At 40.1% G+C, this 15,264-nt stretch overlaps 1 protein-coding gene across 3 annotated transcripts in view; it reads right to left on the bottom strand.

Moving 5' to 3' along the window:
- Positions 1-11,549: 11,549 nt before the first annotated feature.
- Positions 11,550-15,264, bottom strand: part of Gcn5 (Gcn5 acetyltransferase) — a 240,352-nt gene continuing 236,637 nt past the window's right edge. For all 3 annotated transcript variants that reach the window (XM_090383703.1, XM_090383702.1, XM_090383704.1), the window contains exon 20: positions 11,550-11,743. In XM_090383703.1, the coding sequence (XP_090239829.1) occupies positions 11,550-11,743 (194 nt within the window). The remainder of the gene's footprint in view (positions 11,744-15,264) is intronic.

Raw genomic sequence — 15,264 nt, 5'->3', positions numbered from 1 at the left:
GAGACTAAGTCTAATTTTAATAAGTTTAGTAACTTTTGTAAGTTAGTATTTCGGAAGAGAAGAAGGTTGCAAGTGTTGGTGGATGTTTTTTAGGCTTTCTGTATACTGGTTGATGTTGTTGATTGTTGCTACTTCATGTGGTGTGACGGTTTAAGTTTTTGTTCTACTCTTAATAGTGTTAATATTGCTGTTTATATTATTATTATTATAATAATTGGGTTTTTTTTTAGGACCTCCGGGGTTAGGCCTCTAGGAGATGGGGAAAATGACGCCCATTGGAATTGTGCTACTTCCAATGGGTGTGGAGATGGTACTTAATACCAACAGAGCTGATCCAGGTCTGGCTACAGGTGCTAAGGGATGGGCACCAGGGGCAGTCATGCTTCAGTGTATGCCTCCTGGTGGCGATGAGGCTTTTCCCCCCCCCCTATTAGTAGTTCTTTTTTGGACATATGATATTGGATGGAGATGGGCGCTTGCCCGGGTGCTACCATATGCACATTAACATATGATGATGCATTGACATATACTACTACCAATTACTGACTTGAAACAATGAGAGAGAAATCAAACTGTTCGCTGACGACCTACCTTTGTTGAACAAGAGCGATCTTACAAGACCGTATGTGAAGTATATCGATCGGAAGCAGCACAGCCACTGGAGATGCACCATGGTTGTCCTTGGAAAATGGAAACTTAGACCATCAACTCCTAACTGTGATTTACTCCTATTAGAGGCAATTAATCTGGACCTGACCTCTCCAGACAATGACCATTGATAAGGCAAGGAAGACTCAAGAAACACCCGGAGGAGGCAAAATAAGACTAAATGCCAGCCTCCTTGAATGTATTTCTTGTCTGGGATAATGGATCCATTATCTGACAGTGACTGTTGACATTGGCGACCTGAACGGGTGCTCTAGCCCAGTTCACTTTTAATCCCCATCCCTTGGGCAGGGGAAGGGTACGGTTTTCCGTCCTATCCTTCCCCTCCTTGCTCCCCTCTTTTCTCCTGGAGGGGCTTTTCCAGACTGACCAGATTGGGGTTGTCTTCCCTATCATCCCTATGTTTTTAACTTGTCCCCCCCCTCCTTTAGACTCTACCCGTACTCTAACTTGTCACATCACTTTTTTTTTTACTTTATTTATTTTCATTTTTTTTATATTATTTTATTTTATTTTATTTATTTATTTTTCGGCCTTTGCCGCTGAAATCTTCGGAAATTAGGTGGCAGGGCCTGCCAGAGTATGTACTTAAGCGGTCCTTCTACTGCCTGACCTGCCTCCTCAGGGCTAAATGTGGGCAACGGGGGGTTCCACTAGGGCCCAATGGCTAAATGGTCAAAAGAACAACATAACACGACACTACACAACGCTAACACACACATTACACTTTTAAACCTCTGGCCTTGACAGAGTTCTGTGATACACAAACAAAGTACACAACACAGAGTTAGGAGGAACCCCTGGGGCCGTTGGGCATCGAACACTACACTTTACTTTTGCACCGAAAACACACCTGCTTCTTTATCACCATCTTTTCGCCACACACAGCAACCAGTTCACGTTGAATGTCACTTGATGAAGTCCCTTTTGCTTTCAAAAAGCGAATAACTGCACGAACACCTGTTTTGGACCACACTTCCATGGTAGCCGCCATTTTGCAACTGGAATCTGCTGTGAGGCAACAGTATCATAACACTACACTAGGGGTCTTTTTCAACGTTATTCACGGGTCTATCAGTACACCGCGTTTCATCATATGCCCTTTCACCATTATTAGGAAAAAAAAAGTGTTACTTTTTTTCGGAATTCGGTCGTAGAAATTTTCCCCAGGAAACGCAACACAGTTTTGTGATTGTAGCTAACCTACACTGAGTTTGCTTTGCATCAGCAACACTTAATACTACTCGGAGCCACCTCTTGCCCTCAGTGAAGCCCATACACATCTTGGCAAGGTCCACAAGGTGTTGAAGGGTATCCTGTGATAGTGCTACCCACACCTTGCATAATATGTCCAGTAATATCGGAACATTGTCATGTTGCTGGCCGTAGAAACGAATGTACTTTTCCAAACCAGTTTAATTGGGTTGAGATCCACTGAGTTTTTTTTTTTTTTTCGTGAAATAAAAAAAAAAAAAAAAAAAACAAGAGCGGTATTAGAACTTATAGTAGTTAGTACCGTGATTTGGTTGGAGGTTGAGAAGACGAAAGAAGATATTTGTTGACATTAGACTTGAACTTCTGTGGATTGTAATTTTCTGGAAATACGTATGAAGGAAGGTTGATCCAGAAAACGACAGTTGAATGAATAAACGAGGAAGATGAAAAGTTGGTTCTGTGAGCTTGAAGCTGGACAGTAAATGGATGTTCGCTGGTGCCGGCACGTGTTCGCACTGATTTGAAAGAGAGAGCAGGAATTATAGAAGCCAATACGGAAGAACAGTGCCCATGTAAGTATCTGTAGAAAAGGCATGCAGCAGAAACTACGTCTATGAGACAGCGAGTGGAGAGACTGTTAGAGATGAGTCATTAATTAACCTAACTGCACTCTTCTGAATAGAATCTATAAGCCTGAGAGAGGTTTTGGGGGCACCGCCCAGATGTGGAAACAATATTACATAGTAGGGCAGATTTCTGATTTTTACAAAGTGAACAGCTGTTTGGAAGAAATGTAACTCCGCGAGGGAAAGAGAAAATCAAGATTTTTAGATGCAGAGGAAGCAATGTACGTAATGTGCTTGTCCCAAGAGAGATTAGAAGTCAGGGTAATCCCGAAAAGAGATATATCGTTTTGCCTAGAAATCGGAGTGTCACTAAAGATAAGCATAGGAGCAGAAGAATCCTTTTTGCGAGATATAAGACAAGACTGAGTTTTAGAAGGATTGGAATCAACTAAGTTGTCTTTGCCCCACTGGAAAATTACCTGGAGATCGGCATTTAAGGAATTGGTAGTGGAGTTCGAGAAGTTGAAGCTGATTGAGCAGGGCAAGGTTTCTCAAAATGGAAAGTGGAATGCAATGTGCTATCATCGGCAAAACTATGGATAGGATTTCCAGTCAATGAAATAAGGTCATTTATATACAAGAGGAAAAGAGTGGGGGAAAGAACTGAACCTTGGGGGACACCGGCATTAGTGGAGAAGTTACAAAACAGAGAGCCATCTACCATCACCCTCAGTGAGCGATCAGAGAAAACTGGATAACCAATAATAATAAAAAAAAAACAATTGGCAACCATAAGATGGAAGCTTCTTTAGAACACCTTTATGCCAAACACGATTGAAAGCCCTTTGAGATGTCAAGAGCAACTGCTTGTTTCACCGAACTTTTCCATTGAATTTGTCCATAAATCGGTAGCATAAGCCAGAATATCACCAGTGGATCGACACTCACAGAATCCATACTGGCGATCGTTGATCAGACAGGTTTCTGGGTAGTTTAATAAGAGTTGGCTGTTAATTGATTTCTCATTTACTTTCGAAAGAGTAGAAGTAATTGCAATGGGACGATAATTGGATGGGAGGGATTTGTCACCCTTTTTAGGAATTGGCTTGATATGAGCAAATTTCCAAGTAGAAGGAAAAACACCTTTAGTATAAGAAAGTGAAAAAAGGCGGCAAAGAACAGGAGTAAGTTCAGAAGCACAGGTTTTGAGAACAAGTTGAGAAATACCACCAGGACCTGGAGCTTTCTGAGCATCAAGTTTCGTAAAAATCCTTCTGACATCCTTTTGAGGGAAGACCACAGGAGGCATTGAATGGAGCGTATTGGGAATGGTGGGACGCTTTTTTACCAAGAGAATTAATACATGAGTTGGAAGAAAATGGGATGCTACGAGGTCAGCTTTACCCTTGGCTGAAGACAATGGAACCATCTGGTTTTGACAGAGGTGGGAACAGAGACGGACAAAAGTTGCGGCCAATAGCTTTGGCAAGAGACCAGAATGATCGGCTACTATTAGGGAAAGACACAAGTTTTCTACTCTTACCGTGTTCAAAATATAGTTTGGACTGATTTATAACTGCTTTACAATTGTTGTGAGCTTTGTTCTGGGAAGAAAATTAACTGAAGAATTGGAAACAACCCAATTACGATATGCCACATTCTTCTCTCCAACAGCCTTAGCATATTTATTGGAAAACCAAGGTTTAGATAAAGGATGAGATTGTAAAGCTGAGCATGAAATAAAGGATTCCATTCCTACAAGAATCATTTCACTGACACGATCTGAGCAAACGTTGACATCAGAAGTTTTGAAACAGTAATCCGACAAAGGAAAAGAAATCTCGCAGGTCATCCCATTTTGAATTCTTGTAATGCCATACAACACGAGGTCGGGAACTGCCATGAGATAAAGGCTCCATTGAAAAAGAAACAATCACCAAGTTGTGATCTGAGGTGCCTAAAGGACCTCTCACTTCGACGGTGTACTGAGAGGGGTTGTTTGTATGTTTAAGACTGTCCGGTATTCTTGTAGGTAAATTGTACCCCACCCTCACTCTTCTCTCTCTTGGAGTCTACCTGTGGCATCTATATTGCCTTACTAGGGCAATCAGTTCAGACAATAACTCGAGCCCTTAGAAATCAGATGTTTTAGGGCCCTGAATTTCTGCAGCAACAGGTCGCATTGTGTTTTTAATGGAAAGGTCGCTTTTTGCACCTTTCCATCCCGCAAAGTCTATTTTCTAAGTTTATTTACCCTGGCGTGGTTTGAGACGTTTGCAGAGAGATTATAACAATTCAGGTACCAAGCTCGTGGCAGTGGAGAATGAAGACGACCTGGGGATAATCATGTATTCAGATATGAAGTTCTCTGAGTAGTGCAGACAGGCTAACAGGACAGCTTATGGTCAATGATATACAGGAATTTTCCCTAACCATTGCCATATACAAATATGGCAATGGTTAGGTAACATCTTCAGCAGTAGTAAATGAGGCTTCCAGTTTGGAAGCATCAAACGGGTGCTCTTACCAAAGAAGGCTTAAGTTCTGCAAATTGCAGAATCTGGAGATTAGGCATCTGCAAAGTCTTATTGAGTGTTTAAGCCCTTGAATGTATTGAGTAAGCTCAATTCTGATGGAATCCTTCCTCTTGCTCAGACTACACGAGGGAACATAAATTGAAATTGAGGAAGGATGGTTGCACGTTGGATATGCATCAATTTTCCTTCAGTCAGAGGGGTGGTTGATTGTTGGAACAAACTTCCAAATGCTGTAAAGGTTGATAGAATAAATTTAAGAAAACTAGATGGGATGGACAGGTGAAATTGGAAAAAGTGTTGACTTTTTTTCTTTTTTTTTTTGGTTGATGCTGTTTTTGGTAAGCTTGCTTTCTTGCAACATTTACCACAACCACCACTACTACTAATAATAATAGTAGTAGTAGTAGTGGTGGTGATTTCATTAATATTATTATTATTAATGAAATTTGTGAACCTTTAATAAGTATACTGATCAAAAGTACAATGAATTTTATGAATTTCAATGTACTTTCCAGTTTTTTTCAGTTAACTCAATTGAAGAAACTGCTTATAGCATTTTAAAGCAGGTAACACACATCCTTTTATTCTGAGTCAATATGAAAAAGATCTGTAGCCAATACTGAAAAATCGGATTGTATGAGGAACAATTAGTGTTCCTCACAATCTATACAATTATGTTACACATGCTAAACTAAGGCGATGAGGCACTGGTGTATTATATCTGTAATTGCACATATCCTATGATCAGTTTCCTGGATGAAAATCCCAAGTTTCTAGGAGGAAAAAACCATGCCACTCTCACTTTAGACAAATTGACTTAACCATGTTGTAAAAAAGCCCATAAAAATTCTTCACATCACTAATTGGATTCAAACTCAGACTTTTTTCTCACCATGTAGGGAGACAGTGATTATAACACCTCTACTACAACAAGGGCCGGTGTAAATAAATCTGTTCAGTTAGCATAATATTCAAATATGAAAAAAATTTGTCTGTATAATAATGCCAAGAGTATTGTAAATAAATTAGAATGAACTTGAGGTTTTGATTAGGCCAACTGATGCTGATATAACAAGACTAAAGATATGATGATATCAAGAGGTATGGGATGAAGAATTTCATTATGGTGAAAACAGGAGAGACAGTGAGGGTCAATATGAAGAGGAGGAATGTTTCTTAATCTGTGTGGTGCAAGATGAATTGCAGTAAAGGATGATTACAGACCAAACATGTTTGAGGAATATGACAAAAATCACTATTGGCAACTTGAATGGGCAGCCAAATATAACTGACTCATTATGGGAAAATTGGACTTGAAAGATTTTTGACCCATCTGGATGATTATTTATTCAAATATGTCAAAGTACAAGAGCAGTTAATATCCTCAACTTTGTTCTCACCATTTGACAAGGCAGTGACCAATAGTAGGTAGTGACCACAATGTCATAAAATAGGTAAGTATCCAAAGAAATTTCTATAGAAAAGAGGAGGGCATCAATTTCAAGAGAGGAGACTAAAAGATTGAGATATTTCTTGAGCTGTATTTACTGACAAGACAATTATGTGCTGTTGGATACAAATTTGCTGCACAAAGTATTCAAGAGATTTATCCTAGAATTTAGAAATGCATTTTTTTTTAGTGCAAAAGAAATATACCCAAGTGGATGACAAGACAGGTTAAGAGTATAAATGAGCAAAAGAAAAATGCATGGGACAGTTACAGACTACTGTAAGATACTAATTCAAAGAGTATTATGACGTGTATGAAGTTAAACCACTTATGGAGTAAGGCAGGCGAAAGCTGAATACATAAAATCACTAGCAAAGAGCTAAAAATGGAGACAAGGTGTTCTTTGCTTATGAGAATACAAAGAAAAGAAAGAATAAATCTGATAGGCCCTTACTTTATCAAAGTGTAAGAGCCATAGAAAGCCCAGCAGAAGTTGCAGAGTTGAACAAATATTTTGCAATGATCTTTCCAATTGAAAGACCTTTCAGACCCGCAAGGGAAGGAAAAGTAAAAGGTTGGAGAATACATAGGAAAAACTACTGGAGCTGAGCAAAGATAAGGCTCCAGGGTGGACGGTAAACTTAAAAAGGCTGTATACGATTGCATCATTTAACTGGGGATGATACTGAGATCATCATTAGACTCTGGGACTTCTCCTGGACTGGAAAAGCACTAATGTATTCCCCAATCTATAAAGGAGGTGTGATTAAGGCTACATTACAGGACTACCTTGATGGGAATAGTATCTTTAATGGATTACAGCAAGGGGGATTTTGAAAGAGAAAGCTTGCCCTGACCAACCTAGTTATTATGATGAATGCAAGAAACAATTTTGACAAAGGAAAAGTGTAAAGAATATTAGAGGATTCAGTCTTGCAACCCATTCCAGAATTTATACACTATATTTACAGATGTATCTGAGCACTTCTGGGATTGTGAAAAAATGAATCATTCCTGCCATTGATGTTTCAGGAATAGGTATAAAACAACTATGTTCACATTAGAAGCAAGAAAATCAACAAAATATAGCAGATGGGTTAGGCATTGAACTTAGTAAATTCCAATGGGGGTACACAAGAAGTGATATACAGGGTCCAGTCACATTATTATGACCACCTATCTAGTATCCAGAATATGCACCTTTCGCAGCATACACTGCAGCCAGCCACCATGGGAGGGGCTCAATAAGCAAGCGGAAGGTTGCTAAGGGTATCTGTGACCATGCAGACTGCAGTGCAGCACAGAGTTCCTGTAGGTTCCTTGGTGGAGGATCAATCCGTCTGATGTGTTGATCAAGATGGTTCCATATATTTTCAATTGGGTTAAGATCCGAGGAATTCAGTGGCCAAGGGAGTAGCTTGAAGTCTTCGTCGTGCTCCTCAAACCACTCACAGACAATTCTGGTGACATGGCAAGGTGCATTGTCTTGCTGATAAATACCATCACCCACATGGAACATGGTCAACATGTACAGGTGTACCTTGGGTGCCAATCGACAGGTAACCATTTGTGTTCAAGGTGCCCTCTAGAGGTATCAGCAGACCCAAGCCATGCCATGAAAACATTCCCCAGACCATAACGCCACCCCCAACCAGCCTGTCTTCTGCCAACAATCATGTACGGTGTCTGTTCTCAGAGGTTTCACGCCTAAAACACCACTGTCCATCCACTCGGTGGAGCAGAAACTGTGACTCATTGGAGAAGGCCACCCATTGCCACTTGGCCAGGGTCGGTATTGCTGTGCAAACTGACAGCGTTGTTTGCGATGAACGGCCGTCAGCATGGGTGCTGTCACCAAGCGTCTGCTCCGGAGCCCAATGCACAACAGGGTTCGCTGCACTGTCTCGTGTTGGAGACCTTTCTGGTGGCCACATGGTTCATATGGATGGCCAGTTGAGCAACAGTAGCACGCTGATCGGTCCTGACCAACCGTTTCAGCTGACGTTCACCTCTGGGATCAGTGGATGTTCAAGTGCAGTGGTGGTGAAAGTGTATCAATTCTTGATACACTTTCACCACTGCATTTCACAAAGTCTGCTGTTTCAGAAATGCTGGCATCCCTGGCCCAATAACCGATGATCATGCCTTTTTCCAGGTCTGATAGGTCGTGTGCTTTGCCCATAACAGAGGCTGTTACGGAGGCTGGATGCCAAACATCAAGCCTTATATGCTTGCAGTGTGTGAACTTGACATGTGAGCTGTATGATTTGCTAGGCATGTGTGATGTCTGAATTGGGAGAGTGGTCATAATATTGTGACTGGACTCTGTAAATATAAGGAGAATGCTGCATTGCATCAGATTTTATACAAGAACTACAGCATACAAATCAAACATTGTAACACGCAATGCACAGCCTCCACTTACCTGGTGCACAACTCATTATAATTGGTCCGCAGAATGTTGGAAAGCTACCTGCTGTGGAGTGCCAAATTATGATACATGATTTTCCAATACGATGGCTGTGTTTGGTTCAGGCAGAGGTGTTGTCATCAGTTGGTGACAGCACCTGTGCCAGACCCAAACAACCAACTAGGTTGTTTCTTGTAGTTTCAGCTTGGACCGCCATGGGCTGTCTTTAATGAAACAATAAATGTCACATGTTTCCGTACAATTCTGCTCCTCCTACAATGTTGCAACAGTAAGCAGAAGACCCTTCCTGTTTCAGCACAACAGTGCACCATGTATTATTGTACAGCCTGTAATAACTTGTTCAAAGACATGTGCATATAAAAACTCCACTAGCCTGCCCAGAGTCTCGACATTAACCTCAATGTACACCTTGAGATGAACTGGATTCAGGCCAGGCCAACATGCTTGTAATCAGTAGCTGAATTACCCACTGTCAAAAGGAGGAATGATTATAACAATTTAATGGCATCAATGGCAAATATTTTCGTGACAGTGAGATTCTTGTAACATTACCAGTATCAGTTTAATGTCAAAAATTTGTTTGTAGGGTACTGATAAGGATACAGTGCATAATTAAGGCAAAAGGGGGGGGGGGTGGCACATTAAATATTATATCAGTAAAAGGAAGGGGGGGGGTCATTTTTTGATACACACACAGGTGTCTAGTTACTTAGGCCAATAGAGGGTACATGTGACTACTGGGTCATTTTAATGCATGGGCGCACCTGGCAGACACGAGGGGCCTCACTTAGGGTAACGAATGCGACTAGGAGAGACCCAGAAAAAAAATTAAAACAAAATTTAAACTGAATAGGGGCCACATTTGGAAATTCGCCAGGGGGGCCCGAGAGTTCTGAAAACAGCCCTGTGTGACTACTGTGGAGTTTCACTATGTCTATTGCAACTTGCAGCTTCACTTGTTACCATCAGATTTCATGGGTGAAGAAAACTACCACATAATCTGGTCAAAATAATATGGTTCACTTATTATATCTATATGATATCTCTATAACTTCCAGAAATATTACACTATCCATAAATAATAATTTAGGTTTGTATTATTCCTTGTCATTCTACCATTACACTTGAACATCCATGAACATCCAGATTTAATGTAAATAATGTGAAAATAGTTGTACCTGTAAAACAGCAAGCTTTACATGCAAACTTCTCTCCTACACTGGTTCAAACACATTCCCAATATTACTATTAAAAAGATTTGCATACAAACTACCTCCTTGTAATGATAAAGATTTGGAGCAGACTTGCTTGAGGCTCAAGCAAGCAAGAATGTCACTCTTTCATTAATTTCTCTTCAACTTCATTGCTTAACTGCATTCTGTTAATCTTATTTTACTTTTTATATTATTGTACAGCTATCACTTTTAATACTTATTTCCCAGTGGTAAGCTATTTTTTGTTTTTGATTCACTAATTTTAGAGAAAAATGACTTGCCAAGTCATTGTTTTTCAAAATTAGTGAGTCTAAAAAGAAAAAAATAAAGATGAATTTGGGATGATAAAGGAAGAAATTTTAATATTTACTTGTTCAGCATTTTAGACAATGCAATCCAGTCACTGAAAGACAGGCGTGAGTTGTTCAAAAAACATAATGATTAATTCAAATTTCCATACAAGTTGAATTATGCCACAGAAATAAGGATCGATGAGCTGTATAAGAGTTTTTGGATTTAGTAATTCAGCTTACAGATGGTGATCAGAAAGATATCTCCAGCATTGACATATACAAAGAATTAAAATATTTGTGGAACCATTTCGAAGACAGGTATTCTTCACTGAAAATCTTGCAATTCATGTGCTCAAACAATTTAATGGCCTCATTGGCAAATATTTTCATGACAGTGAGATTCTTGTAACATTACCAATATCAGTGGCGATAGCGGAATGGAGCTTTTAAAAAATGAAGTTAATCACAATTTATCTCTATTCCACAATGCACAAGATAGTGATAGATTGACAATCTTATCAACCAAAATATACCACTGCCAAGGATTTAGACCTGGATGCTTGTATGAAATCAAAGATTTGTAGCTCTTAGGGCAGGGAAAAACTAATCTAAAAATTATCTATTTTTTTCATTCTCAGTAGGATTAGCATTCAGTTCCATCAAGACAGGAATTTTTTATGATCGCTGTCTGGTTTCTTCTAAACCCAGTTTTTCTTATGATATTGTATTTAAGGTTGTTTTTAACTTCATTCATGAAATGAAGTTTTCTTTAAAAGCTCCATCCTAAAATCATATCGACAACACCAAGTGACAGCATGTTTCTGAGTAGTGAAATGAAACTAAATAGGCAGAACAAAGCCAGGATGATAAATTATGTGACTGTATGGGTTTTCAGCAGAATGTGAGATATGAGAATAAGGCAACAGTCACTGTCTACATTCCCAGTGACTAATGAAATAATAATTATGTTCACATAATATTGGTACATTATAACTTGCATAAAAACATTTTGGAGATAATAACAATAAATAATATCTTTCATTAATAAAAAATGCAAAATAGACTAAAAAATAGAGGAAAAAAGTCACAAAATTATATAAATTATATTTTAATTTTCTAGAACTCTTCAAGAGATATAGCGGCTCTCATCAAAATATTAAATTATATAAAACACACATTATTTATCTGACAGTCCAACTTCTTTTATTTTATTTTGAAAAAATCTTTCCAAAATGTTGGCACACTTATAATATTCTGTATCTGGGCTATTGTAGGCTCGACAGTTATAAAAGATGCGTTGCATGTCAGCAGAAAACAGTCTTCTGTTGATATAGTATCGATTTTTTAAGCGATCTGTCATAGTCTTCAAGTCTGAAATGAATTATTATACATAAATAATCCAATTCAACTGAAATTTAAAGATTGATTAAAAATATAAATATTTATTAAACTATAGCAAAACCACTATTTTAAGTGGTTTTGCTATAGTTAATGACTATTATTATTGTAATTTTATTTTTTTTATGTAAACCCCAAACACGAGAGGTATTAGAACCTATAGTACTTAGTACCGTGCTTGGGTATTAACTTATTATTATCATTATTTTTTTCCTTATGGGATTTTTTCAACCATGTGACGAGTACTGATACCAGGGGCATGGAGTGATTGGTTATATGGTTACTATTATTATTATTACTGTTGGTCAAGGAACTCTCTGACTATCCTACCAGTGTTCAGAATCACATCCTTCTGGAATTCCATATAATTGTACTCTGGGAGACCTGATGATAGGTTGTTATGGAGGTTCTTTGGTGCCTCCCAGTGGTTAACACAGTGATCAGGATAGTCATTACTTGTTACACATGCCACATTTCTTTAATTTCCTGTCTTAAAAGTCTGTTTATTTCGTGATCTTTTCCTCATAGGTTTTCTGGAGGTTGCTGGTATTAGGTACCACTGTGCTGATCAGGTAGGTAGCCATTTCCTCGTTGTAGATGAGAGTAATGTCTGGTCTACTTTTTTAGAATCATCTTGTCCATTATTATGGCATGGCCCTAGTATAGTTTATGAACAGGGATCTCTAGTACGGCTTGAGGTTCATACTTGTAATGCGGTACACTTTCTTTGATCAACTGGTATTTTTGCACGAGCTTCTGATGTACAAAGGGTACTAGGAAAGTTTTGCAATACAGCTTTGTTTATTTAATTTTTTCAAAGTAATTTCCTCTACATTCGATACACCTCTCCATCCTCCGAAACCAATCTTTAAACCAGTTCTGCCAAGTTTCACTAGGGAGTAAAGCACACTCGTTGTCCCAAGCCCGTAGAAGGTCCTCATCACTGGAAAACCGCCTCCCTTTTAGCTTCATTTTCACATGCGGGAACAGTGCAAAGTCGCAGGGAGCAAGGTCTGGACTGTAGGGAGGGTGCTCGAGAAGTTTCAGTCCTGTCGTGGTCAAATATTCGGTGCAGGCTTTGGCGCGGTGAGCTGGAGCATTTTCGTGATGGAGGTACCAGGTGTCCATTCTTGACTTTGGCCGCAGGTTCTTCATAGATCCAATGACTTTAGGCAGGCATTGTTCAGTATACCACTTAGCTGTGACTGTCTTCTGCGTGTCCAAAACGACACGTTCCACAATTCCACTCGATTTGAAAAATACAGCTATCATTTTCTTCTTTACAGATCGGGATTTTCTGACAATTACGGGTGTGTCGTCATCATCAAAGACCCAAACTTTGTTTTGAGCGAGCCTTGGTCGGCAGATCGTAATAGTACAGCCAAGTCTCGTCACCTGTCACGATGTTGTTCACATATCGAGATTGTCCCTTATCAAACTTTTTTTAACATCTCCCAGCACCAAGTCACACGTCGTGTCATCTGCTCTTCAGTCAGTTGATGCAGCACCCAGAGAGAACAAAGCTTCTTCACGTGCAAATGATCTTGCAGAATCGAACAAATTGCTGGTGCATTTAGGCCCAAAGTATCCTCTATCTGTTGGTAGGTCACTCGCCTGTTTTCGTCAAGCATTTTCCTCACAGCAGTAATGTTTTCCTCCGTAACTGACGTTCGTGGCCTTCCCGGCCTCTCAGAATCCTCCAGAGCGAAATTTCCCCTTTGGAATTCTCTATGCCACCTGAATATCGTTGTACGATGTGGACAATCATCATCAGTGCAAGAGTCATTTCTTCTAAGCACTGGTCTATGGTTAAACCACGCACGAAATTATACTGCAAAACTGTCCTTATCTCATTTCGTGACCACGATGCCATCGCAAGCACTTTACACTCTCACTACTAATGAATAACTGAGCCCATCGACTTGGCGCGGCGGCTACTATGCACGTATGAACATGTCTCAACATGCAGCAACAAGCAGCTTCCTGTGATTCATTGTTGCGTCATATTGCAAAACTTTCCTAGTACCCTTTGTATTATCCTGGCTACCTGATCCTGTCTATGGATGTTTACCCTGCACCTCGCAGTGATGTGCTGAACTGTTTCTGGGGCCAGGTGTCATCATGATGTGTCATCTGTCACTTCAGTCCCTGGCAATGTATTTCTTGGTGTATATTACCTGGTGTTGGTTGAGAAACATGAATCCTTTGGCTTCAGGAAATAGTCTCCCACTTGTGAGCCAAGCATTGGAAGCCATCATATCTATGCAGTCTTGATGGAAGTCACTGTAGCATCTGACAAGGAGTGCCTTTCTTTGCCCACCTTCCTGTCTTTGTTTCTTCTGTCTGTGAGGGAGGGGATTGGGGTCTCTTTGCTGAGGCTGAGCAGTGTGTGCCATTTGTCTATCTTCATTATGGCTTGGTAGATTGGCACTGTTTACCTGGAAGTAATCTCTCAGGTTCTTAATCACTTTTTGTTGTTCAATGAGGTCTGTCAAACTTCTCCCTCCTTTCTGGGCTTTGGTCAGTCTCTCATTGTCCAACTTCAGGTGGTGTTGGTGGCTCTGGGCCATTATTATCCTGGTTGATCTCATAATCTCCTCCAGCTACTGCACTTCTTTCTGAACCCCCCATTCTGTCATCTTGTGTATCTCCTTTGTTTTCTTTAATTCTAGGTCTATCTGGGGGGGGGGGGAACACAGCCATTATGGCTAACATCACTGCTCCATAGATTGCCCCAGAACTCCTCAAGTGCCTTCTGGCTGGGGGAGGGATGGATCCATTGCCATCCTTCTCCTGTGTCCAATGTTCCTATAGAAGGCTCTCTGGTTTTCATCAAATATCCAATTGTCTGATTTCCTCTGGGCACTTTACCTTGCCAAGCGCAAGGAGGTTCTGCTTGAGAATGTCTGGACATTCTTCGATCCTCTGATTATAGGTCTGGTTTACTCTGGATGTTGTCTTCCTTTAGGATGGCCTTCACTTTTCTGGTCAGCTCCTTACTTCTGTTACTCCCTTCGTACTGGGTCAGTTAGCCCGTTTTCACTCTTAGCTCTTCTATCTTTGGCTGTAGCTTTCATTCCCAGACTGGTGGTTTGTGTTTTTGTGTTTCATTTTCTGTTGGCCTCCTGTTCCTCTTCCATTCATCCAATTTACTGTGCTGCAACAGCAGCACAGTAAATTGCTGTGCAGATGGAATCTATTACTTTGTTGTTGTTGTTGTTCAGGTAATTCAGTATTATTCCCCAATTGAGGGGGTCTGTAATTTGTCACAGGTTAGTTAGTTAGTTATTTGGTTTTTAGGAGCATTAGCAATTAAGGCCATATTGCTCTGGGATATGCTGTGGTCATTCCCTGACCTTTCCGCATCCTCCGTATTTGGTGGTGACGGGCTCAAACCTCGGTCTAATCAAGAAGCACTTGTCACAGGACTCTCTTTCATTGTAGTGTGGGTCTTTGCGGGGTCTATGCCCTCAAATTCTGATAGGGCCTTCTAC

Source organism: Mastigoproctus giganteus, chromosome 10 (assembly GCF_048544385.1).
Source record: "Mastigoproctus giganteus isolate SK-2022 chromosome 10, ASM4854438v1, whole genome shotgun sequence".
NCBI lineage: Eukaryota > Metazoa > Arthropoda > Arachnida > Uropygi > Thelyphonidae > Mastigoproctus > Mastigoproctus giganteus.
Note: the sequence above shows the minus strand (reverse complement) of the source record. Positions and strands in the feature narration are given on the sequence as shown.